The sequence below is a fragment of the Colias philodice genome, chromosome 1, assembly GCF_061535455.1.
Source record: "Colias philodice isolate Cphi_HAF_F1 chromosome 1, ilColPhil1 Martin Lab GWU primary, whole genome shotgun sequence".
NCBI lineage: Eukaryota > Metazoa > Arthropoda > Insecta > Lepidoptera > Pieridae > Colias > Colias philodice.
The window spans coordinates 15,742,028-15,767,220 of NC_143086.1; the positions used below are offsets into that span (position 1 = coordinate 15,742,028).

The window sequence follows — 25,193 nt, forward strand, 5'->3', positions numbered from 1 at the left end:
GCTGCATTCCTTCAAGAATTTTGAATTATATTACTATCTAGTTTTGTTTATTTATTAAAAGAGACAGACAAGGACAGAAATAGGAACAAGGACTTATTAATAGACAGACAAGGACAGAAATAGGAACGATAATAAATAACTTAAAATAATGAAAAAAAAACAAATTCTTAATTATTGTTTATTACAGCGAATGCATAGTCAATATCATTTTTTCAAATTTTTACCGTGTTCAAAATTACCCTGGATTTGGGAGTCATGAATGAATTTGTAACTGCCGTCTCCACCTGAAACGAATATTAGTCAATAAGACGAATATAATATAGTAGTCGATTGTAATTTTAACTATGTATTAAATGTTTCATTAAAAATCTACTAAATTGATATTGTTTAAATATAATTAATATACTCAATTTCTTACTAGTTCCATCGACAGGTAAGTGGGAATTCATAATAATTTCCTCTGGAGCACCGTCTCGGGTTTCAGTTCTGAAATTTGCAGGTTGAACCTGGAAAGGGAAAGTTTGTTATTTTATTCTTCTGAATGCTACTTCTCAAGTTATCACCAATCTATATTGTTAACTTTTACAAAATTTATTTCAAACTAGCTTTCCGCCCGCAGCTTCGCCCGCGTTTTCAAAGAAAAACCCGTTCCCGTAGGATATCCGGGATAAAACCTATCCTATGTCCTTTCTCGGGTATCAACTTATCTAACTTGCCAAGTTAGGTGTGAAAGGGACAAAAGAACAACCAGGCGTCATTCAAGGTCGTGCCTTCCCGTGACAAGCCAACGTTCATAGCGCAATCTCCAGTGTATTAGATATAAGCTTCTTGGCACCGACATTCAAAACATTTATTTTAAAATTTGTCAACAAGTCTTTTCTTTTAACATCATTCCGAACACACTCATAAATATGACGATATCCAACACTTCCTCATGGGCGAGTCAGCTTTTTTCAAGAGATAAGCAAAACTTGGTTCAGTAGTTAAGGCGTGATTGAGTAACAGACAGACAGACAGAGTTACTTTCGCATTTATAATATTAGTATGGATGTGTTTCAAATATTCTTACTTTCACTACATGAAAGAAAAGTGGTACCTTATCTACGTGGTAAATCCTCATTTTCACGATATTAAAACTTTTAACCAAAGTGGCCTACATTGCGTTTTGGCAAGCCAAATAGTAGCATGTACCTACTACAGAACAGTAGGTACTGTTCATTGTTGTTTTAATGCAGGAACAATTCCAGTGTGGAAATGTGACAGCGCTAAACTACCTATACAGCTCTATCTTTGTCCCACACTGGAATTACTTCTGCTTTAAGATGTCATTACTACAAGAATACCTGTCCTTCGTTCCTCATGATGTCAGGCATCACAACTCCTCCAGGATATCTGTTATATATTCCATTAAGATTGTAGTGTAAATTCATATCTGGACCGATATTGGCTTTGAGAAGCTGCTCCCAGATACCACCTAAAATAAAAATTCAAATAGTTTTATTGCTATGAAAGCTTTGTTATGTACCTACGCTTTCACACAAAAACTTATGAAGATTTTATTTCGTAGACAGTATTCTAGAATAGCTGGTATTCCTTAAAGGCTATACATATATAGGTAATGGTTCCGCAGCCTAGTTATCGATATTTAGCTCTTCCGAAATTGATCGTAGTCTTAAATTTATTACTTTGTATTGGAAATGTATGGATTCTTAAAAATTTTCCTTTTTAATACAAAATAAAATTCAGTGCCTAATATAGGTCAACTTAACAATGCATTTGAGCCTAGTCCTTTACAGCCTCTAGTTTTAGTTGGATATCTACCTATTTAAATAAAAAAATTCCACCTCAAAATTGGCCGTCTAGTTGAAAGTCTAAGCTGGGGAGGTAATTAAATAGGTCGATATCCAAAAATAAAAGTCCTGTACTGCAACCCGTTTTGGATTTCCCTACTATCATTGAAATTCCGTTTATCGATTGACACGAAACAGTTTTGTTAGGGAAAAATCCACGTGTCAACGATTCCAATAATTGGGAAATCCCGAATGCGTAATGTTTATATGGCTGCCGTCCAATCATATTATTTTTATTGAGAAAACATAATAGATCTTATTTTTGTTTACTTTTTCTCTTAATGAGTCCACGCTTCTGTTTTCGTTATTATTTATTCTAGGTAGGAAAAGGTAAGTAGGTGCGAGATAGATATAAATATAATTAATAGTGACGGTAACTGTGCTTAGCCGATATGCGACATTGAGATTATTTTATATTGAAAAATACATTTTAAATTTTTATTATAATGAATTAAAATGCGTTATCTCTTCCCAAACGATTTTTTCTACCGAATTATAACAAAATATTTTTACGCGACTCAGTTAATGCAGGAACTCTAGAGATCTACTATTCTAAATTAATCTTATAAGTATTACCTATTTGAACCACTACGAGTGAAAATAGACAGACAATAAACATTATACTAGTTTAAATAGAGTACAAAACATTATAGTAGTACCTTTATCGATAGAAACAACAGGTCTATTAGATTGCCAAGGATATTCCCCATGCGCTTGAAAGTATATCGCGTAGGTTGAAAGCTTAAAACAAAAGGTTATTTAATAAGAGTAAAGAGATACAAATAAAGCAATAATTAAATATTTTGAGGTTAGTTAATTAACTTTTGAGTCACAAAATTAGGGCAATGCAACATGTGTGGCTTTAAATAAGACCATAAATAAGATACCATAATACTTTAAATAAGACATATTTGTTGATTAAATTATGATTATTTCAAGTGGTCTTTATATTTGATTTTAATGCCCATGAATTACTTTTTAGTGGTTTTCTATTATGTACCTGTGTGTAATAAAGTGAGAGCCAGTATTTCCCGCCATGTCCAACAAAGGCAGTTTCATTTGCATCCAATAAGCCAGTGGGTATCTCTTGGTGCAAAAACTCAGGGGATATACGCAGGTTGCAACCATACCTATATTATGCAAATAAAATAAAATAAGAATGTATTTATTTAACAACTATACAATAATGTTATAAGGTATAATTGTTACCGTCTCTTTCACACACAATGTGAATAACACATGTACTTATAAACAATGCGTTAGAGTAGGTATTTTCAATCACATCGTAAAATTAAGTTTTTAAATCAAGTAAAGGTCATTAACACTACACAAATTTTGCTTACGGTAATATTTTTTGTACATAGTTCAAAGGTTCAAAGGGTAATTTGTTTAATAACCACCGATGAGTCACCAAAAATCAGTGCCGAGTTAAAGACAGCAAATTACTAAGGTGACCCGGATTTTACCAAACAAAGGAATCTACTTTTTGGACTATCCAATTTTATGTTTATCCTATTGTGTGTTAATTTACATTATTAAAATTAACATTAACATTTATTGCTCAGTGCTCTAGCTATGTCATACATTTATATAGCATAATTGTATACACTGTAGCGTAAGAAAATAATTTATATTGTATAAGAACTATAAAAGCTAAATCTACGTTTCATTTTTACATTTGATGAATGCAGGTGCTCTTTCATTGGTCCTTCGAACCGGATTTGCTTTTGTTTTAGACCTTAAATGATGCTATGGTTCATATTGGCAAATGGAGCATATTTATAAAAAATTACGTACCAATCTGGGCAAGCCTTTAATATATCATAGGGGGCTCTATAGTACTCAGCCCTGCGGACCACCGGGTTCCGTCTATTGAATCTCTCGTTGGGGTCGGTCAAGTTCACGCGTTTTATCTTTATGTCCCTCCGCTCGCAAATATAGTCGTAGTGGAACTTTGGCACGGATTCACCGCGAGCGCAATATGTTGCTGGTTTGGAAAATTATATGAAGTAATAAAAAAGGTTTATAAGCTTTAAAGTTCTAAGAAAAATTTACAGACTGTAACAATAAAGTAAAATTTCTGATATCCCTTGATGTGCAGGTATCTGTTCTTAATGATTATAACTATGTAAATAATATGTCTTAGAAGCTTAAATAATGAATGATTTGAAGAAGACGTGATAAACGTTATTAAACTTCTATGCATCTGCTATAGCCTATAAGCACCTATAAGTGTACATTAGTAAAATTTCACTAATATTGTTTTAAATTAAACGTAATAAAGTTACTGGGACCTTAAACGTATACGATGTTTATAATCTTGACCAACTCATTATAATATTATGTTACTCCTAATTTCCGAGAAAATGTTAATTGACAAAAAAGGTCACGTGAAATGCACATTGTCTCAAAGAAATCAGCAACATTGACGAATAGTCAGATATTTAAATCCTATGTTTGTTTATATCTAAATGACACACCTGTTCCTTTGACCTTCTTTTAGAAACAAGTTTTAACAGTTATTAATTTTACTATAAAGAATTCCCAGTTCGTATACAAACAGCGCTTAATTTATAAATTATACTTATATTTCCTAGATACATTTTTGTTACTCAATTCTGCATACCAAATAAATGTGGAAAAGTTAATAACGGCATTAAAAATAGTGGTCAAAGTTTAACTAACTTACTCCTGTATGTGCCATCGAGGGAACTGACAGCTGCATACTTGTCTATGCAGTATCTGTACCCCAAAACGGTTGGGTACCGTAAATAGGGTACTTTACATGAAAAGCGACCCTCTTGATACATTGAACCCTGAGAAGTTTTATAGAGTTTTTACCAATTAAAAATCATTGTGCCAACAGAGATGTATCTATATTATACTACTAAGTAGTAACAAGTCTTGTTTAACCCTAGAAAGATAATCATATTGAGTAGTACGGGAAAGATAGTCATGCGTCAAATTTACGCATGTTTTTTAGTTAGCTCTAAGTCGAGGTATATCGTTTTTTTTCTATAAATTGTAAGTTATTTTATATTTACAGCTATATTAGAATGATTAATATTACAAATAATTTATTTTTAATTATTTTTATACATATAAAAAACGAAAACATTAAACGTCTGCTTTAAATCTACAATTCTTGTAACACGTATTATTTCTTATAAAAACTTATTTTTGACCATAATTAGCAGATTTTTTTTATATTTTATATATATGTTGTACATATAGTTATATAAAAAATTAGTGATAAACAAGTTTAGCACATATCAACGTATGCTCAAGACATATAACTATGTTACATTTTTTGCAGGAGGCATTTGCATTTCGTCATATTTCAGAAGGACTAAAAGTATAGTAAATACGTTTTTTTTACTGAAGGCCTCCTTAGTACTTTCTTATTATGTACCAGATACTACATTTGGCAACAAATTGGAGATATTATCACTCAAATATCTTATCAAAGCTGGTGATTCTAAAAACCCACGCATAAACAAAGAAGACAGTTCCATGCTTCTATATTTCATGTTTTTTGACTCAGATGTTTTTGTGCTTTGTTGTTAACATTGTGGCTATAAATTTAATATGCAATATGCAGGTAATTTTATTGATTCCATAAAATAAAGACATTGGCCATCTCATTGTCTTCCTACTATTGAACATCAGGTAACACATTCGGTCTAATGCATCTACTCCGCCTTTTGCTTGAATATAATATATCATCTTTGCTTTGTACCTCATCGGGAAAAACTTCTTCTGTGTCACTTTGCTCGTCATCTTCAATTTCGTGGTCCTCCTACTTCACTATCGGTTTCTTCACAGGAACCCTCATCGCTTTGCATAAGAGCGGCTAGTATACAATATTCTTCCAATTTTCTATCCCCAATTGTTTTCTATATTTGCTTCAATATGTATTAAAATAAATTTTTAACATAAGTCACAATATACAGTAATAATAAGCTAAAAATATTCAAACTACCATAGAAGTCAAAATCTTAAAAGTCACGGTAAAGATAATCATGCGTAATTTTGACTCACGTAGTCGTTATATTTCAAAATCGGTTACACTAACTTTATTGACACGTATACCATAGGGTAGCTCTCAGTGACTTATGAAATGTCCTATAAGCACAGTTATGGATTCGCGACATTTAAAAAGATACAGCTATATTTCGAAAACGCAGGAGTCATTTTGACGCAGACTATCTTTCTAGGGTTAATCAGATGGTTCCTGTACAAGTATGGCGACATATAAAGATCTATAGGTACATAGGCTTATTATTTATCAATGCGAGTAAAAAAAGTCTTGAGTAATGGAGTGTCCGTTCAGGAGCGATATCCTATAATATATGATTTAATAAATCAAAACAAGAAAAAACAGTCACATTACCTTGCAAATAACACTTCGTCTGCCCGGTGGTCTGGAGACACCACCAAAGCAATATGTCCTGGTACCATTTATCATGATCTCAGTGGCTCCAATATGGGATATCAGTGTGATACCATTGATTCCAGCCAAAGCGAAGCGCTGGAGACCGGCTCTCTTCCGAACCTCGACGTTATTCTTCATACTCATAGTGTTCACTATCGCTTGCCAACCGTAAACAAATTCGTGCATAGGACCTGTTTAATTAAATTATTTACTAAAAATTTTCTTATAAAATTTCAGTAGATAATAATTTTTTGGCTTTTAATTCAGGTGGGAAAAAATAAAAATATTCGGCCCTGCAATATGGGAATCGAACTCATGTATCCAAAAATCATACATATTAGCAGAATTTTCAATGAGAAATATGTGAGAATGACAACCCAGGGCAATCGTTTAAAAGTCTATAATGTAAATACAAACCGATGCCAAAACTATCTCCATCCAAGAAGTTGAACATTTCTCCAAAGGAGTCCGGCATCAGGCCAGCAATGACTGTGGAGGCTTGGAAATTCTCATCAGGCAACTGTGGCCCTATCTCGTCTGCTGGCGTCGTGAAGGCATGGGATATATTGCTGTAGTGAGATCGGGATGCATCGCTCTAGAAGTATTTTAGGTATTAATGACGTATAACAGGCTATGCCTCGCAGTTCCACATACCTACTTCATACACACCACATACCACATAGTCTATAGTCTTCCTAAATAAATACACTATTCCACACCAAAATAATTTTCAATTCGGCCTAGTAGTTCCTTATATTAACTTATCGGATTCATATTATTAGAATAGACTAATAAAGCCATTTTCTATATCTTGAATGATAGACGATGAGTGTGCGTTGACGAGTTTGTGGTGTTTTTATAATATTTTATGGCAGCAGGAAGTTAATATTGATTGAAGTTCAGAAGCTGTCGATAAAACTTGAAAGCCATTTATGATGCGTTAATGAAGAATCAATTAGCAGCATTATTATCTTTTATTTTTCTTAAAGTACTTAAATAATTTTTTTTTTAATAAATAAATAAATAATTAATATAGGACATTATTACACAAATCGACCTAGTCCCACAGTAAGCTCAATTAAGGCTTGTGTTGTGGGTACTAAGCGACGATAAATATAATATTTAATAAATACATATATATAGATAATTTACCAATAATTATTATTTAATTCCTTTTATTAAGTATATTTAATGCCTTGAGTAAGAGGGATCATGTTTTTTATTAGGTTAGGTACCTACTTGAATATAAACGTGTATATTTTTACGTTTTCATAGCTTTTCGTTTTCGATTTCTGTCTCTTAAAAAAATATAATTACCTGCCATGTCCATATTATACACAGCAAAATAACTTCTCGTCTCATAGTTTGCACCTGCACTTCTGATGCAAACCGATATCAAATAGCAATGGTTTATTAATGAATAACACTAATTGGATCGATAAAAATAATTGGTCGTCGTTAAATCCATTGTATTGTACTAGTTGATTTTTTTTTCAATTAATTTACTCTAAAAAACAATTTTTTATAGAAACAATTCTTCAAGACAGTCCGTCTTGAAGAATTGGCGGTTCAGTTTTTACTTTCTATCAAATGTTTAGTAGGAATACCATTTATAAAAATGTAAATTATATTGAAAATTTAACGAAGACCGGCTAAGAAATAATAAAACGAGATATAATTTAATATTTTATTAAAAAAAGCAACAGGTCAACATTATGACAAAACAAATAACATTTAAAATTCAACGGCAAAACTAAATGTATCGAAACAATACTGGCACAAAATTTAGTCTTACTACTACATATATTAAACGATATATACTATTCACCAAGTATTACCCCAGGAAAATAAATTTAAAACGCCATCTTACATCTTACATGAGCGAGATAGATATCAATCGCTATTGTGCGAAAGAGATGGCATGTTATTAAAAACAATATTTTATTTTTGTACGGTACTTTACGTCACATTTGTGCATCTATCTTTAAACTATATCAGTAATATTAGTGTAACTGGGTGAATAGGGAAAAGCAACAATCAACCTTAAAATTTACAGGTTAAGGTTCAAAATGCACAATACGTCTTAAGAGTACTCAGAGTAACTTCCGCGTATCAAAAATTAGGAGGACTCCTAATTCTTTAATAATATAATATCTAACTACAAAACTGTAACAGTAACAATTAATTTTTGTCACATATAACAGACTTCATTCGCAGTTCAACAAACACAGGTAAGTTAGAGTTACAGTAAAGGTGTATAAAAAATACTGTAAAATTTGTGACTAACGTTAAAAAACGTATATTTTTATATTTACCTTTAATTGTAAGTAGGTTTCAGTTTCGGTTGAGTAATAAGATTTTAGATTTGGATAGAAATCGAGTACATTTTTGGGTTCATGAACGAATCAATTTGGTTTATATGTTACATTTTAATGGATAAATATTAACAATAAAATATCGAACAATTATCCAAATACTGAAGTACATGTAAGTATTAAAACATAACAATACATTCGGCCGTGACTCACTTAAGGGGATTGACATATTTTCAGTCAGTGATACAGTAATACATTACAGCTAATGTATCTAAATAGATATAAAGATCTATTAACACCATTATTTAACAATTAGAACACACATTTTATAGAAGTACGCAAGATATACTTTAAGCTGTTATGATATTAATTCTGACTTATTTTAAGTGTACAATACATACATTAAATAACCACATTTTTGAATGTCTTGATAGACATAGAAGACAGGAGATTCTATGCAGTTGGCTAGTATTTATAAAAAATATTAGAAATTATAAGATGTGTTCAAAATTCGACACTATCATCGAGTCAGAGAGGAAACAAAATATAAAGATGCAATGTATGTTTATTTCAAGACATATTGTCTCCAAAATACCTCCGTTTAATTTAGAGATATAATCTGTAGTAATTCTAGCCTACTCAGACAGCTGGTTAATTCGCACCTTTATGACAGGTCCATAGGAACCTTAATAATTGCTCTTTAATTCGGTTAATATTAACTGTACGTAGAGAGCTAATATAGAGATATAAATACACAAGATTCGGAAACTACATGACTATATATCGAGGAAATAAATATCCTATTACCTACCATTCACCAAAACATTTTCATAATGCATATCACCTACACCTTTATTATTATACCGATAAAACAGTACATATGGCAAACACATACTAAATTAAGAGAAGACCTTGTTAAATAAATAAACAGTCGATAGAAAATCTAACCTTGAAGAAATATCCGTGTAGCAATTAAAACAAAAAAAGTGCGAGTGTGCCGAGCACTCGTGACAGAAGTGAAACTTCTTTGGTAAGATTCAAAGATCCCAAAATCGCCGCCTTACTTCATGATATGACGGTATTGCCACGACATGACCTTGAAATTTTACTCTCAACGCGACTAAAGAAGTTTGACTTCAATAAGTGACAGAATAAATCATTTTGCAAAAATTTAAGTCCCATACAAATAATGAAGGATGCTTGCTTGGAATAAAAAAACCAAGCATCTTTTTCTACTCTTTCTATGCCTTTATGAAGGAAGTTTAGGAGGAGAGAATATCGAGGTAGGTACCCTATATTTCTTCCTGTAATAACTCAACTAGCTAAATATATTGCTTCTAAGTGGTAATCTATGCATGCGCAAGGATAAATTGAGTGCCGAAATTTTCCATCTCTTTTTAGGGATACCTAGAACTTTCACTCTTTTACTATCTATAATGCATCAAAGCATACATTATAAATAGACAAGCAACAATCCAAAAATGACAAAGATAATAATATATAAATACACAAATCTACACACTACGCTACGAATATAAACAAGCTACTATTTAAGGCACCAATGGGATAAAATGCGTCTTAAACATTAATAATAAATATAAATTTGCACGATGCAGCCATTAAAAATAATCGAATATAATATATTCTTAGACTTAAAGATATAGATACTATATTATATATAGGTATACTAGCAATACAGTAGCAATTTAATTATTTATTATAATAAACGAATTTATTCCACAAACTGACAGCGATGTTGGACAAAGAAAAAATTCTTATAAATAGCAATTGGTCCGAATAAAAATAACTAATGTAACAAACTTCTGATTTGCTGAAAAATACTATTTAGAAAAAAAGTTAGTTTTGGCATTATTGGATAAAACATGCGAATAAATGTACGACAGAGCGGCAACAAAATTTTTTCTTTGAGATAAAGATGAGATTATATAAGTGAGATTAATTGCTCGCTTAATTATAATAATAATTTTTAATAAGCTCTCTAAGCTTCGAATGAAATATACATTACTAACAATTATATTTGTAATTCGAGTACTACACACATTAAATTCAACATCTTTTACTACCATAAGCAGTTAATGAATAAATTCTTGTTTTAAGTTTCTATCATTTTATTGAGAAGTTCCTCATGAAATCTATACAAATGCCAGTTCTTGCTATGAATTCTATATGATACATGAATCATGATGTATTATAAGAACAAATTCTTGCAATATAACTTGCACATATGGATGTTTAAGATGCATATATAATAACCAACTGTAGTAATAGATGATGCACTATATAATTATATATCCTAAACTAGCCCGCACCAGAGTGCACTAATTATGAAACAGTTATAAATACATATATATTATATTGATAATTGATAACCTCAGTTGTTTTAACTGTATAAGTTAATTTTTATGGCAGAAGTAGGGTAGCTATGTAAGCAGAGTAATCACAAAATACCTATCCTATATAATACATACATATTCTATATTCTTAACTATCTTTCCGCTTGTGGCTTCGCCCATCTAGTCTAAAACCTAATATGTTATATACTAAAACTTCCTCTTGAATCACTCTATCTATGAAAGAAAACTGCATCAAAATCCGTTGCGTAACTACTTACGCATAATTTTAAATATTTTTTTACGTTTTAAATATTTAAGCATACAATAAAGGGACAATAGGGACAGAGAAAGCGACTTGCATATTAAACAAAAGCTTGCATGCCTTAGTCTACGAAGTACATAATAAAAAAGCGTTCTTCACCACTATATACGTGTACTAAAATTTATAAAAATATGTTTTAATTGTGATGAAAAGATGTTATCATAAACTTATATAAATATATACAAGTTTTGTGTGTTCTTCCGTGATGTATTGTCAAAATTTACAATAAACCTGAATATAAATAAATATTAATTTATTACTTAATACAAAAGTTAATTTAAGCCTCTTTTAAACAGTCGTGACAAAGTCAGTTGTGTATAGAACACAGAGATACATAATATTTATGATAAAATAAGTAAAATACGTACTATTCGAATAATCTTTAAATATTCCAAAATACATTATTTTTGTAATTATATACTTAAACACTCTGTATACACATTACTCTGTATATGCACACACTACAATTTTAGTTTATAATTAAGTATTAACACATACAATATTGTCCCATCAATGATAATAGAAAACTAATTGATTAGATTCATTAATAATAATTATTATTTGTACATACTTTAATAATCAACAAGTATCACATAAAGATACTACAATAATATAAAACTGCAAACAACATAAAATAAATGTTAAAAAATTACCAATTAATAGTACTATTACTATAACATATTACTATTAATACACATTTCCATTCAATAATTTAAGTTATTAATAATAACAATACAACAAACTAACAAACATATGAGTTTGAAATATCAAAGTAGATGAATATAAGCACTTATCCCACTATTGGCAATCGTCTAATTTTCTCAAAATAAGACTTATTCAGTACTAAAAAAATAAAACTGAAAAACGTTTCATCAATATAAAAAGAATTTTCTTTCTAAACACAAAATAAAATCTATGTGAGAACGCGTAGTTATCACCCGAAAATCATAAATTATGTTCAAATAAAAATATACAGATAAACTAATTACTAGAGCACTACACAAGCACCTATACATAAATACATGAACATGATTCATGAACATAATATTATGTATTTATACATAAGTGCCAATTTTATAAGCAGTCGACCAAAAAAATGCAGTCTTCTTACAATGTCATTACGTTGACAATTTCTTGGCAAGTACACATTCTGTGCTGGGATGGTTCCAAAAAGCTAAACAACTACAATGTAAAATTATTGATATGACAAGTGTGAAATTGGCATTAAGTACTATTTTTGCTTGTATGGTTATTCACATTATTTCACATTCGTTTCATTGATAGATTTTTCTATATTTTATTGTTGAGTAAACTGTTCGCTAAGTGCGCAATTTATTAAAATACCAATACTAATAATAAATCCTGTGTGCATTTTAATTGTGTGACTAATAAATAATTCTATCATTTTAAAATACGGAATACCTTAAGTAGAAACTATTAAGTATAACTTAAAAAATCAAGACTAGTTGACAGTGGGACAAGTGCCTTGTGATGTTTACAAAAATAATTAGTAATTGATAGATTCGTTGAAAAATGTACCTAATTTGTACATACGTAAGATTCACTCCTCCTTGTCTTCAACCGCCGACAGGAATAACTTTTGACAGCCGTGTGTGAATTTAGCTGCGAACAGATTATAAATAAATAATGAATATTTTTTATAGTAATGTTAAAATGATTTTTTTTGTTTGTTTTGACAGGGCCTGGTGGCGTAGTCAGCGGGCAGCTCATTGGGCGCTGAATGGGCCAATGACAAGCCGCTACAAAGCAAAGACGTTACCTTGTAGACTCGAAACTCATGCCATAGTAAAAAGAGAGAGGTATGGACTATGGTAGCTTCGAACAAAGGTATATCGCGCTGTTTATATGCAGTTGGCCACGCCCCTTCATGTACATTACGCACGCACACAACGCCGCTCGGTTTCCACTCTGGTACCAATCTCGTGAGGGCCGCGCTATCGCTGTTTATACAATTTTTAAGCTATTGCATAGCTTCTATCGCGGGCCTTGAGCGCGGGGACCGAATCGAGAAATTCCGTAACGAAAAAACCTCACGCTCCCTATATCAATGCGTCCTCGTAGGGCGCAGGTTTGCCACTTGTCACATTGATATTTATCGAGTACGTGTGCTCCTAAACGCCGGGAGCTGGCCTACTTCTCTCTTTTTACTATGCTCATGCGGCTTCTGCAAGAATCGGGTGTGCGCCAGTGCGCGGGAGTGAGGGGGACGTCAAAGAGACAACAGTTTAAGTTAGTAATGAAATGTGGGCTTTATTTATTATTCTTTTTATTATATAGGTAGATTAGTTCATTTGCGTGAGGCTTGTTTTGAAGTAAAACTTCTTTATCGGGGTTGGACAAAAATTTAGTGTAACATATTTGCGTTACGCCGTACGCGTGACATTTTTGCGTTACGCCGTACGCGTGACATTTTTGCGTTACGCCATACTCGTGACATTTTTAAGGTCATAAAGAAGTTTCACTTCTTACGTGTGTACTCTAGTACACGCATATATTTTTTTTTGTGTTGTTTTTCTTTTTTTAATAATAGAACATGTTGTGTATTGTTGTGAATTTTAGTACTATTTATATAGCATGTAATAAGAACTGTTATGTTCTTATACAAATAAAATAAAAAAAAGACGTGTGGCACTCGGGGACTGCCGCGGTAAAGCTATTGCATGCTATCCCTTCAAGCCACACCTCCATGCCCGTCGGAGTGGGGAGCGTGAGGTTTTTTCGTTACGGAATTTCTGGATTCGGTCCCCGCGCTCAAGGCCCGCGATAGAAGCTATGCAATAGCTTGATAAAAATAAAAAAATATCTTAGTATCTGCTTTGTGGACGATAAAAACCCATGGAGGGTTGTCGCGTAAAAACCACAGGACAGTTCTTTGGCATATTACTATAATATATGATGTCACATATGTAATTTGTAAAATTGTAAAACTGACATGATTAAAAAGAGCAACTATGGAGTTTCTTGCCGATTCTTCTCCGTAGATACTGCTTTCCGAATCGGTGGAAATGTTAAAAATATGTACCTAATGACGTTTTAAAAGTGCTTCTAGAAGAAGTAATTGAATAAATAAATGTTTGAGTTTGTGGTATGAGCATACTCACTGGACAGCGCCGCGACTGCCGCTGGCTGTGCGCGCACAAGCAGCAAGTACACCGGAACTCCGGCGAGCGTGATCAACGCGCCCGCTATCACCGCCACCGGCTCGCTCACTATCGGCACTATCATCAGCACAAACAGCACCACCACGAACACTATCGGCATCCACAGGGACACCTGCAAGGAATTTATTTATTTATTTAAATTCTTTATTTAATCCCTCAGCCCCCGAAATCACAGACACAATAGAAAATCTATTGTGTCGTGGCCCGATCGGGCCGCTCGGTGGTCAAGGCTTTTTTAGGCCGCTTTTAAACACACAAAAAAGAATAAACACAAGAAAGAACAAAAACGAAAATCATAACATGTTAAATAGGTAGGCATAAGAATTGTTTGTTAATACTTGGCATAGCTTAACATGGGTAAAATTAAAATCATAACATGTTAAATAAGCAGGCATAAGAATTGTTTGTTAATACTTGGCATAGCTTAACATAGGTAAAATTAAAATCATAACATGTTAAATAGGTAGGCATAAGAATTGTTTGTTAATACTTGGCATAGCTTAACATGGGTAAAATTAAAATCATAACATGTTAAATAAGCAGGCATAAGAATTGTTTGTTAATACTTGGCATAGCTTAACATGGGTAAAATTAAAATCATAACATGTTAAATAGGCAAGCATAAGAATTGTTTGTTAATACTTGGCATAGCTTAACATGGGTAAAATTAAAATTGATAAAATCTATTTTGAATAATGAACGGATAAAGAAAGTTCAGTTAAGTTTTAAAAATTTAACAGTTATCAAGTATTTATGACTTGGTACTCTATTTTAATCCATCAGGCCCCGGAATCACAGACACAATAGAAAATCTATTGTGTCGCGGTCGGATCTGGCCGTTCGGGGCTCAATAGGTTAAATAAATAATAAAACAAAAAATAATTCTTTAAAATTCAATAATAAAATGCTTTTAGCCATCCTAGTTTACCTTTATAGGTCTAGCTAGATGTGGTTTCTTATATCTGAGCCACAACACAGCGCTACAACTGAGAAGAGTGAAGAACGATTCCACTACAGTACAGTATGTTATCAGCGATGTAAGATTGCTGGGAATCAGCATTATAAGCGATATCAGCATCTGAAACAAATATAAAATATAGATACCCAAAAAAATTATTAAAGAAATTTACATTGATTGATAAATACCTAGATGGAGCACTACAAAATAAGTAAAAAAAAAATAAGTAAATGTTACAAAATTATTTGCTTACAATTTGAAAATTAATTGCTTAAAAAATTGCAAAATTTGAAATATAAAAGGAATGATTTTTTTTTCTTTTTTTTCAAACTACTATACTGAAAAAGGTCTAAAAAACACTACATTACCAAAACTCACCAAGAACACAAGCGAGGGCATAGGCGACATGCACTTAACATTTATATGCGCCAATAATTCCGGCATATGCCCATTCCTCGCACCCGCGAAGCACATGCGCGATGACGTCATGATGTGCACAGAGAGACCGCCAAGTATCGCTATGGCTACTAGAGTGGGCATCGCCCATTTCAACCAGCCAAGGGCCGCTACTGCAAAGTCCTGGAAAAGGTATATTATTTAGGTAGGCAATATTTAATAGTTTATGGTTATTGTTATAGTTGATGTAAGAAATAGTAGAAGTGAAATGTAATCCATCAGGTATAATTAATGTTAATTCAACTGTTATAATATGAACAATGCCATAATTGAATAACAGGTGAAAATATGTATCCCATATAGATCAAAATGAAAATTGGTACAAAAAATAGCAATAGCTCAGAATAACAAATTGGCTCTTTATTACATAGCAATTAAAGCCTTGATTTGAAGTTAATCTTAATCTTAATCTTAATACTATTATAAAGGCGAAAGTTTGTAAGGATGTATGGATGTATGGATGTATGGATGTATGGATGTATGGATGTATGGATGTATGGATGTATGGATGTATGGATGTATGGATGTTTGTTACTCTTTCACGTAAAAACTACTGAACCGATTACAATGAAATTTAGCACACATATAGAGGGTAACTTGGATCAGGGCCGCGCCGACCCCCGGCAGCGCCTGTGTGCGAAACCTATGAAGCGCCTCTTTTTTATAAAAATTCAATGCGCACCTTACACACACACACTTTCAATCAAATGATTGTTCATTTGTTTTGTTTTGCCTTAGCTATCTCGTTCGTTAAAATCGGGGAATACCCGTGACCCCTTCACCCCCGGGCCCCGCTTGCGTCGCACGCATCGCATCGGGTTGCGTTCAGAAACTCACTCATTCATATTTTATATTCATATAAACTCGGCGCCTCTTCGGTTTAAAATAATTAGTACTTTTTATCTGGTTCAAAGAACTGCCGCCGTTTTAACGTTGAGTAGGGTTGTTGAGGATTCCTCTTCCGCTTCCTCATAATGCGGAAGTTCCGCAATATTTTGGGTTCCTCTACCGTCACCGCATCCTCAAAAATAAAAAGAAAAAAATCCTCTTCCGCTATCGCTTCCTCAAAATTTAGAGGAAATTTTTGAGGATGTCGTATTACGGCAACGCACTCGCTGCAGCACGATGCCGCGCCGCGCCGCGGCCGCCGCCGGGCCGATCCGATCCATCGGCGAATTTACAAAAACTATTTAAACTATTTAGGCTTTGTAAATTCGACTCGACTAATGTACCTAATGTTTGAAAATATCTCAACAAAAGCTTGATCCGTTTGAGTCACTTTTTACTTAGATAGATTATTACTACTCTTTGGGCTTAGTAAATTCGTGAACGGGCGAGCGAGTCCTCTCCTCCCACCACCCGCGCTGTTCCTTGCTGGTTTCTACTTGTATACCTCTATGTATCAAATAATTTGTAATTAATAATCTCAAACGCTAGAGTAAGATATTTTTTGTAGTTTATGACAAAGGGGCAATTTTTCTAGTAGTTAAAATATCAATATGTACAAGCAGGAGAGTAGCTTTTGTTTTAATTATTTTTAATTTTAAAAGTTTTTGGTTTTAATTTTTATTATAATTTCCCTATTATCCTCGTCCTCATCCGCATCCCCTAAATTTGCGTGTGAAAATTCCTCTTCCTCATAATTACTTTCTCAACAACCTTAACGTTGAGCTCGTTAGGAATGTAAGCTAAAACCCTAAACGTAAAATGAAACCATAAACGTGAATAATAATAAACATTAAATATTGAGAGACTTATTCAATAAGCGTTATAGATGTTTTGTTGTTTACAAGGCCTATGTTGCGCCTATTATACCTACTTAGTTGTCGATACTCCACTACAAAAAACAATCATATAGGTAACAAAAATAATTTAGGTGGCAGTGGCGGCGTGGCGCCCCTATTGTCTTGGCGCCTGTGTGCGCCGCACACTTCGCACACAGGGGCGGCGCGGCCCTGACTTGGATTAACACATAGGATAGGTTTTATCCCGGAAATCCCACGGGAACGGGAACTATGCGGGTTTTCCTTTGAAAACGCGGGCGAAGCCGCGGGCGGAAATCTAGTAGATCATAAAATATATAAACATGCATTAAAATCATCAGAGTCAGTTTTTCCAAAATTACTCCTTGCAAATATGTTATATTAAACAAAAATATTCATAAATCAATAAATACTTACAACAGCAATAGCCTCAGTGGCCCTTACACCATTCGGACCCAACACTGCAAGATACGACACATTTGCCAAAAGGTATATCCCAGTAACTAGTGGCAGAGATATATAGATGGCTCTTGGGAGATTCACGAATGGCTCTCGCAATTCCTCTGTCATGAAGTTGAGGTAATTCCTGTAAAATAAATATTTTAATAGCATTTTTTTTTCAAGATTCTTTGTTGGGACATTTTGAATTTTATGCAGTGTAGGATATTAATTAAGTCCTTGCGAAATAAATCAATTTATGTTTCTGCGTTAATATTGTGTACAAAGTAACTAAGTAGAACATTGTTTCATTAATGTCTATTATTAAAAGATTATACCATGTGTATCCAAATATAAATATTGTGTATAATTAGTTAAATTGTACCTATGTTATTTCCTGACCAGATTAATTTGGACCAAATTTAAATACAAGCTATTATATTACTCATATTAAGCCTTTAAACATATCACCAATTGAGAATTAATACTATATAATATGCTGTATTTCTTCATGTGTTTTTTTTTTTTTAATATTAAGAAAAAGATATAGTTATAAAACTTACCAGCCAGAATAAGAGAATATTCCAGAATAAAATGCAACAGACCAGTCACTGACAGAAGTCTTTGTGCCCGCCCAACCATCTTCAAAATGTTCCACACCACCTAAATCACACGAAAAATGTTAAGTATTAAAAATATATTAAAGTAATTTTACTATGTAAAACGCAAGCAATTAAATAAGTCGTTATTGAATTTTGCTACATAAAATTATTCATATTTAGGTATAACTTGCGTTAGACAACTACAACTATAAATTAACACTGAATATGCATTGTAATAATAATAAATCGCTTATGGGTAAAATAAGTCGCTTTGCTCAACTTTGTTCAAAATAAAGGTTTTTTTTTAATTTTAGAAAAATTTTGATGTAGTATAAAATATGACTTTTCACGCGGCTTCCTTTGTGCACCTATTGTGTTATTGCTATTATTTCAAACTAAAAATAAATTTTATTCGTGTTTAAGTTTTACGTTCGTAAATAACCCATATTCTAACCTCACTTCTACATTTTCGCAATGAAAAGCAGCCTATGCATGGTATTTTACATTTCCTAAAATTTTCTTAGGTTATTCGTAAAGGGTTTTTTTCAATCACACATGTGAAGTGCTTCTGACCTATGTTAAAATTTATCTAAATTTACACAATATTTCCAACACATACCAAGTGAACTTTCGCATTAATAAAAGTCGCATGGATCACAAAGCCACATAAAAAATTTGGTATTCATGAAATTAATGGAAAAATATTTTCAAGATACTACCTACATACATAAACATCAGGGGATATGTTATATTTCACCAAATATCTAAAAAAAACTAGTGTGGAACCATTGCAATGCATTTATCATCTCATTTAATATATTATTTTTGCATAAGAAATAAGGTATTTAAATTCCTATTTGAATAAAACAATTATTACCTTGAGCCATCCACACAATTCCTCCCAATATAATGATAACAAGAGCAGCAATTTTTGTAAACATGAACACATTCTGTATGCGAGTTGTGAATCTTACATCATATGCATTTATGAACGTCAGGAAACCTGAAAGAATGGATTTATTAGTCTAATTATTATTAGTCATCAGTTCAATTCAAACCAATATTTTAATTAGTTTTCCAAGCCATGTAAATACTAAACAATGAGTCCTAGATGATTTTTTTTTAATTTTGAAGTAATTTCACAAATATTTTTATAACAGTAATAGGAGTTTTAGACTCAATAATACAAAAAATTAATACTCACATATAGTGACAGCTGCTATTAGTTTCTGACAAAGAGGATCAATGGGACAGTTTGGAAATATTGGTTCCAGCAGATTGTTTGCAAAGGTTACTGACATAATTGCATTTGTGCTTGGTCTAAAAGAAAAGGTTAATGTAAATAATAAGAATAACCTATATTGTAATAATAATTAATCCTAAATTTGATACTGCAATAAGATGTAGACAATATCAAATATTTATGTAGAGATAAACTACGATAACATGGCGCGCCCCTCCAAAATTCAAAACGTTTGAAAGTATGTGTGAAAGTATTTACAATGCACCACCAAGATTCACAACGCATGTGTGCGTAATGAGACGGCCGTCAAACAAAAACAAATCCACGGATTTGTTGCTCGACTAGTCACGCTCTAATCGCTCATTATTATTAGTAATGGCGCTGCACTGACGTATTCTATGAAAACGACACGTGCGTTGTCTTGGGCGCTCGGCAACTTATGATTAGTTGACCAACAAATCTGGACGTAAAGTACTAAAGACGAATACGTACAACTACATACAAACTCCTTCGTAAAGATGTCACTACACACATTGAAACAGTAATTTGGAGGGGCGCGCCATGTTATCGTAGTTTATCTCTATCTATTTAAATAAATGATTGAAGCTCTAGTTGTTATGTTTTTTGATACTTTGCATTGAACATCTTTCATAGTACTAGGTAATGTTGTTTAAAAATTAATGCATCAAATTCTGCATATACAAATATTATTTGACAGGAAAATAACTTACACAAACACCAAATTAGCATCCCATAGATATAAAAAAGCGGGAAGGGGTCCAAAGGCTTCATTAATGTAGTGGTAGTCTCCCCCACTTTGAGCTAAAGCTGTGCCTGTGAATATTGTTTCATTTAATGTAATTGCTCATAGTTATATTGTGGACAGGGCAATACACCTGGGGTCTCCCAGGTCCCTCCCTGAAGCCTTCAGCAGCCCTCACAAGCTAATAAATTGAAAATTAGGATAGGCTTCATGGAGGAACTCGGGTGGTTTCAGTTTTAGCTGGTTTCCCTCTCACGCAAAATAGAGTTGTAGAGAAATGCTCGTATATTATTTTAAGTATATTGTGGAAAAAATACATATACCTACCTAGATTTATTAAATTGATTATGAATCAATAAGTGTGAACATCGATTATGAATAAAGTCAAAAGTTTTATTACAATCACTTCAATGCATATGACTGTCAAGTGTTTTTTCTGTACATTTTCCATTCTCTTATTACCCTAGGAGTTAACAAAATATGCCCAATGTCCAAGTTTGACTTAAACTATTTATGAAAAAAAGGTGGATGAGTTTAATAGTCAGAGACCTATTATCATTAAAAATACAATCAACTTTAGTATTGAGTAAATCTTCAATTTTATTGTCATTCATATATAAGGTTCAAACCTCTAAAGTTTGGTGTACAAAACAACCTATTCAATTCAAATTATTGGTATACAAATTACATTATTATTCAAAAGAAGTCAATGTTGTATCCTTGACATTAATAAAATGTGAAAGTTTTATTTGAATTGCTTCTAAAAGTTACTTTTTAGATTTCATTAGTTACTTCTTTTCTTCTTTTTATCGGATCGTATTTTTTTTCGTTTGAAACAATACATACATATTATATTGTGATTCTGTATTATAACCAAATAGCATACTAATGAGAGAAGATTTATGCTCTCATACAATTAAGATAGCTGTTTTTGATAAAATCATTGGAGATAAAAAACAAAAACAAAAACCAGCTGTTGTTTTAACTTTTAACGAACTATGCTTACAATCATAAGGCATGAAAATGTAATGTACTGTGACATTTTGTAATAAAACTTACCCAATTCAGCATAAGAAAGAGCACCAAGAGTGGCAAGAACTCCACAGGCAGCCCATACAGACAAAGCACCCCAAACTGACCCCGTTTTCTCCAAAACTTCCTTCGGCGAAATAAAGATACCACTCCCGAATATTATCCCCAGTATTATTGCAACTCCTTCCAACAACCCCAGCTGCTTTCGCATTTTTACACGTTCTTCAGCCATCGTTAATTAACACTTTATCGACTGTATTACAAGAAATCTTTCTCTATTATAACAGACTTTCACCACCGCGGACTTTCTCTGGTTTTTAGTTCAACTATCTAACCTATACGTGAAGAAAATACGGCATTTTTATTCATTTGAATGAATATCTTACATGAAGGACGTAAAAGAATTCATTACAAGGATGATGCTTCAAAAAATAATAGTTTATAGTATAAATAGCGACAACATAAAAAAATAAAAATTAATAACGCGACAGTAATTTAATCCCCATAATTTTCGCGCTACACAAATCGAATCACAAATCACAATCGAATAATAAATTGAAAATTAGGATTTGATTTGAGCACACTGCTTCCACAGATTATACAAACTCCACAGCAATTACAGCGCTACTACTAAGTAATAATTAAAATTGAATAATAATAATTGACCTTTTATTAATTTAAAATACATATTAACCAGAAATATAGTAATGTACCTAACTTATAATAAATACTGTTTACTTTGGATGGCAACAGTGTACAGTGAATTATAATTTGTACATCTGGTTATATATGAATTAGAAGGAATTGTCTCGAGGAAGTTGATTGATTTTAATTAAAGTTCATAAACTCTACTTAAAAATGTTTTAATGTGTTTGCTAGATGTTAATTAAAACTAATAAGGGTTTTGCCGTACATTACTTGATACTTCGAAAATATTATACATAGTATGGTAATCATAAAATGAAAATAAATCAACAATATCTAGTATTTCAATATTTTATTCAATTAATACAATTTAGGGCTTATTTCAGGATCAGGATCGGGGTAATACTGAAGTAAATCAGCAACTGGTGATTCTTGGTCTTCATAAAAATCACATGCCAATAAATATTCTCGTTTCGAATAATCGTCTCCCTTACAAAACATCTCACCTGAAAATTGTGATAATTTTTATTTAATATTTTACATATATAGTAAAACTTTTCTATTTTTTTTTGAGAATATTAGGTACCTTCGATATCCATAATGTGTACTGGGCTTTTAGATTCCAAAGCACCAACGCAGTAATGTTCTTCGGTTAAGTCTGGATGCCAATACATTATAGCGTCTCTACATGATGTACCGGCAATGGGGAGTAAAATCCGATCCTTGCATATAATTTTATTGTTCACGATAGGTTCCTTCACTTCGCCAGTACAAAAGAATTTGCGTTTCTTTCGCATTATAACTGTACTTATTTCCAAAACCGTTTTGATGCTGTTACCTGTTAATATCAAGTATGAAGTAGCAATGGAGCAGCACCAAAAATTACACTATAAATCATTTCTAATAAATTACCCTAAGTAATATCTACCCTATAATAGACTGCTTTGATTTTAAAGGATCAGTATTCAAATAAAACTAGCGACTCGCCCGGATTTGCACATGTGCAATTTTGCATATTGCTAAACATTTAAACCTACTACTTGTATCAATCTATCTCTTTAAAAAAAACCGCATCATGGATTAAATTCGTTGCATAGTTAAGATCTGAGTATACTTAAAAAGCGAGAAATAACACTCTTTTAAACACGTCTTTGTAGTATCAAATAATTACCTTTTTCTCCATTGATAGCCTCTAATTCCCGCATACCTCTCACTTGCGTTTCTCTACTATTTTGTTGTTTCATATAGGAAGCTAGTCTATTCATGGCATCAACGAATTCGTCAATAGGCCCTAGAGTAGTATAAAAGACAATATTAGAAGTTAAAACAGTACCTAAATATGAAGAATCAAGAGAATAGATAGGGCACCAACAATATTTTTCAAATTTTCAAGCGGCAACGGCCGCGTTCATTGTTCTCTTTCACTCTCATGTCTACAATCGATTACATCTCGCTCACTCACTTATATCGAGTCCGGCAATTACCAGACTTTCGTTTTGTAATGGGATGTGTCCAACATATCTATAACGTCGAAAACGTCTTAGATTTCTCATCTTAATGTTTATCATAGATAATATTTTACCTGTATGATTATCATAGATAATATTTTACCTGTTCCAAAACTACCGCCATCTAAATAATTGAGAAACTGGTAAAATCGGAGAGCTTCGTCGGATTCAATTTCATCCATTACGGGTCGCTGTAAATTGATATAGTGAATATGATATTATATAAAAGATAACTCTTGAAGTAAGTATATATATTATGTCCTATAATACTAAAGATACGAACAAACTTTCCACTCCAAGCTCCAACATCTGAGTACAAGGAATTAACTCGACTTGGCATCCAATCTAAAGAAGAACGTGCGACCAAAACTGGATGCTGAGGAAATACAATAATATTATATTTTGATTTAGTTTGCGTTTATATTGATTTCCAATAAAACTTTAGAGACAATAATTAAAATATTACTAGTGAAGCTTGTCGAGTTAAGACATTTTGTACAAGATATGAAAAACAATAAAATTGTAATAAAAAGTATAACATGTTTGAACACCGTTCGAACATGTAATAAATTGTATTTCTTAATCTTTATAACGCGTACGGTCAACTAATTGTTAGTTAATTAATGGGTCGTTATTTTTATCGCTCTAACGATATTATTGTAACGAATCATCGTCTGGAATGCTGCAAAACTGCTGCGAAATATTAATAAATTATGACTGTAAAATTATTTGGCCTGGGTTTTTTAACGTTTTCGTTAAGGCAGGAAGGTTCTTACGGAGAACCAAAATGAAAAAGAACAGTGGGGCAAAACAAAGTCTGATAATCATTATCAGACTTTGTTTTGCCCCACTGTTATATGAATAAAATATTATATGAATAAAATTATAAAACCTTTAGGACAAAAAAAAATGTAAAAATAACAATAAATCGCTAAGCGTAAAACTCACAAAACTCAAGAACGGCTCGACCCATTTTGGCTAATTTTTATTACGTTTTTGTGCTTTGCAAGCATCGACCACACAACCACGCAAGGATGTTTCTTATGGAGAAAAATATAAGAATAAGGGGCAAAAAAAGTTGTGTGGTTTTATGAAACCACGGTAAAAGTGAAACTTAGGCACAAAATTATCGTATTTGTACGATAATGACTCCGAACACTGCTTTATACCTACTCGGCAGCTGACCGTCACGCGACATGCGCTACACAGACCAAAAAGTTTGAGACGATGTAATAAAAGTTTCACTTTAACAGGGCATTGAAGTGAAACTTCTTTATCGGGGTTGGAAAAAAATTTAGTGTAACATTTTTTCGTTACGCGTGACATT

At 32.5% G+C, this 25,193-nt stretch overlaps 3 protein-coding genes across 3 annotated transcripts; all 3 read right to left on the reverse strand.

Moving 5' to 3' along the window:
• Positions 1 to 185: 185 nt before the first annotated feature.
• Positions 186 to 6,927, reverse strand: LOC149491533 (uncharacterized). The gene is made up of 9 exons (XM_089699869.1): positions 6,703 to 6,927; positions 6,244 to 6,476; positions 4,540 to 4,666; positions 3,648 to 3,837; positions 2,851 to 2,980; positions 2,510 to 2,591; positions 1,344 to 1,474; positions 419 to 506; positions 186 to 284 (listed from the first exon to the last, which is right to left on the reverse strand). Exons 1-9 carry the CDS (start codon positions 6,758 to 6,760, stop codon positions 205 to 207), a joined length of 1,119 nt encoding a protein of 372 aa, XP_089555995.1. The 5' UTR covers positions 6,761 to 6,927; the 3' UTR covers positions 186 to 204.
• Positions 6,928 to 11,319: 4,392 nt separating this feature from the next.
• gb (solute carrier family 7 member genderblind) lies at positions 11,320 to 22,256 on the reverse strand. The gene is made up of 11 exons (XM_089695110.1): positions 22,203 to 22,256; positions 21,741 to 22,048; positions 20,650 to 20,752; positions 19,880 to 19,995; positions 19,553 to 19,678; positions 18,637 to 18,736; positions 18,053 to 18,221; positions 15,795 to 15,995; positions 15,387 to 15,536; positions 14,399 to 14,570; positions 11,320 to 12,899 (listed from the first exon to the last, which is right to left on the reverse strand). Exons 2-11 carry the CDS (start codon positions 21,943 to 21,945, stop codon positions 12,838 to 12,840), a joined length of 1,404 nt encoding a protein of 467 aa, XP_089551236.1. The 5' UTR covers positions 21,946 to 22,048; positions 22,203 to 22,256; the 3' UTR covers positions 11,320 to 12,837.
• Positions 22,257 to 22,718: 462 nt separating this feature from the next.
• LOC149491535 (uncharacterized) lies at positions 22,719 to 24,238 on the reverse strand. Its single transcript, XM_089699879.1, has 5 exons — positions 24,150 to 24,238; positions 23,970 to 24,057; positions 23,530 to 23,649; positions 22,945 to 23,196; positions 22,719 to 22,864 (listed from the first exon to the last, which is right to left on the reverse strand). Exons 1-5 carry the CDS (start codon positions 24,204 to 24,206, stop codon positions 22,719 to 22,721), a joined length of 663 nt encoding a protein of 220 aa, XP_089556005.1. The 5' UTR covers positions 24,207 to 24,238.
• Between the last annotated feature and the right edge of the window lie 955 nt (positions 24,239 to 25,193).

Bases quoted from the DNA above. Each gene is read 5' to 3' on its own strand.
- LOC149491533 (XM_089699869.1), bottom strand. From the start codon at position 6,760: ATGCCGGACTCCTTTGGAGAAATGTTCAACTTCTTGGATGGAGATAGT. The intron at 507-1,343 runs GTATTCTTGTAG...TTCCCTTTCCAG, and splicing joins TCATGAGGAACGAAGGACAG to GTTCAACCTGCAAATTTCAG. The intron at 285-418 runs GTAAGAAATTGA...TATTCGTTTCAG, and splicing joins CTTACCTGTCGATGGAACTA to GTGGAGACGGCAGTTACAAA.
- gb (XM_089695110.1), bottom strand. From the start codon at position 21,945: ATGGCTGAAGAACGTGTAAAAATGCGAAAGCAGCTGGGGTTGTTGGAA. The intron at 19,679-19,879 runs GTGAGTATTAAT...CCATTCTTTCAG, and splicing joins AATAGCAGCTGTCACTATAT to GTTTCCTGACGTTCATAAAT. The intron at 18,737-19,552 runs GTAATAATTGTT...CGTGTGATTTAG, and splicing joins AATTGTGTGGATGGCTCAAG to GTGGTGTGGAACATTTTGAA.
- LOC149491535 (XM_089699879.1), bottom strand. From the start codon at position 24,206: ATGCCAAGTCGAGTTAATTCCTTGTACTCAGATGTTGGAGCTTGGAGT. The intron at 23,197-23,529 runs GTAATTATTTGA...TGATATTAACAG, and splicing joins GGCTATCAATGGAGAAAAAG to GTAACAGCATCAAAACGGTT. The intron at 22,865-22,944 runs GTACCTAATATT...CACAATTTTCAG, and splicing joins ACACATTATGGATATCGAAG to GTGAGATGTTTTGTAAGGGA.